The 1713-nt window shown below is 37.0% G+C and overlaps 1 protein-coding gene across 1 annotated transcript; it reads left to right on the plus strand.

The window, feature by feature from the left end:
• The first annotated feature begins 364 nt into the window (after positions 1 to 364).
• LOC122650481 lies at positions 365 to 1426 on the plus strand. The gene has a single exon (XM_043843893.1). It carries the CDS (start codon positions 365 to 367, stop codon positions 1424 to 1426), a length of 1062 nt encoding a protein of 353 aa, XP_043699828.1.
• The last annotated feature ends 287 nt before the right edge of the window (positions 1427 to 1713 follow it).

The raw sequence follows: 1713 nt of genomic DNA on the forward strand, positions 1-1713 counted from the left end.
TTTACTTCTATTTTCATAAAATCAAATTTGTTTTACTTTAATTTTTAAGTGCTTTATGTCATTCTTAAATTCTTCATCAAGGCACAATCATTTTATATATGTTCAAACAAGAAAAGAGATTGATTAGGAGCATAGAATTAGATATAAATTGCTATTTGATTTCTCAGCTCTACTATACAAGGTAGATTGCATGCAGTAACTGTCAAGATAGCTGTCCATATGTCTGCTAAGTTAACTGTGTTCCACCCTTAAAATTATAAACTCTTTGTTAATTAGTCCATATTTATCAAATTTGCATATTGATGTTGATCAGTTTTATCTTTGTACCAATTCAAATTTTCAGTTGAAGATTTGTCTCAATACCATGGATGCAAAAGTGACGCCCGAAAATAGCTTCGAATGGATGCTATTTTCTCGTCAGGTTATTGAGTTCAACCGGGACAGTACACTAGCATGGGAAATAATTACATTATGGATCTGGCTTCAAGAGTTAGGAATCCCCCAGGTTATTTTGAAGCTATTAACATATTCGAATGCACTGATTCGTTTTCTATCAAATGAGACACTGGTATGCTTGGATTGTATCAAAACAGGTAGAATTCCTGCCCCTCCTCTTAATGAAATCCCATTCATGTATGTCCTTACAAATAGAGGCATCTCTCTCCAGTTTCTTCATAATAATAGAAGGCAAGCATTGGAGGGTATGCTTAAAATTATGGAGAATATCTATGCTAGAGGATTTGAGGACATTGCATGGCAGGCATTGACTAATTCAATCCAACCAGCATTGTCTGAAATCAGGACTATTGTCACCAGTTTAGCAACCCAACCAGTAATGACTCAAATCTTGTGTAGACCCATCGGCATCATCGGGGGAGCAACTCATAATTATGGCGGAACAATGGTGGTAGATAATAGAGAAAGACTCATGATAAGGCCTTTTGGTGAGGGTAGCAGTAGAGGGGGAAGTGATAATCGACTCATGATAAGGCCTTTTGGTGAAGAAGGTAGTAACAGTAACAGGGTGTTTGATACTACTATACCAATACAAATCAGGCCCTTTGGTGAAGGACAGTCGATGAATCAAGCCCTCCTATCACCTTTCACTGAATCAAACTTATGTGGTATCACAAGGCAATTGAATATCAGGGAAGAACCAGAAGTGGAAAGAAGCATGTTCATGACATTCTCGAAGGGATATCCAGTTTCATTGAAGGAAGTACAAGATTTTCTTACCCACTTGTATGGGGACTGCGTGGAAGCAATTTACATGGAAAAGGTGGATCCCTCTACGGTGCAGCCATTATATGCACTGGTGGTCTTTAAGCAGGCTTCAACAATTGATACAATTCTTAATGGCGCAGAGAAGGTGAGTTTTACTATTAATGAAAAACAAGCCATGGTAAGACGCTGGAAACCAAAGTGATCAGCAGTTAGTCTAATTCCGAAATCTGCAATAATGGCTCATTGGTTTTGTTGGACTATTATGCTTTGGGGAAACAGTTTAATTCATCAGACTATGTTTGGTTAATTTCTGTAAGGGATCAATTTTACTACCTTTTTTGTTTTCATTTAATTGTTCCATTTGTCTTTTATTCTATATATTCATGTGTTCTTATTGTTATAGGGAAGCCAATCCAATTGCGCATTTCCCTTCTAACATGCAGGTTGAATTAGAGAGGAAAAAGTATTAAAGTCTCACCTTCAGCAAAG

Source organism: Telopea speciosissima, chromosome 2 (genome assembly GCF_018873765.1).
Source record: "Telopea speciosissima isolate NSW1024214 ecotype Mountain lineage chromosome 2, Tspe_v1, whole genome shotgun sequence".
Taxonomy (NCBI): Eukaryota; Viridiplantae; Streptophyta; class Magnoliopsida; order Proteales; family Proteaceae; genus Telopea; species Telopea speciosissima.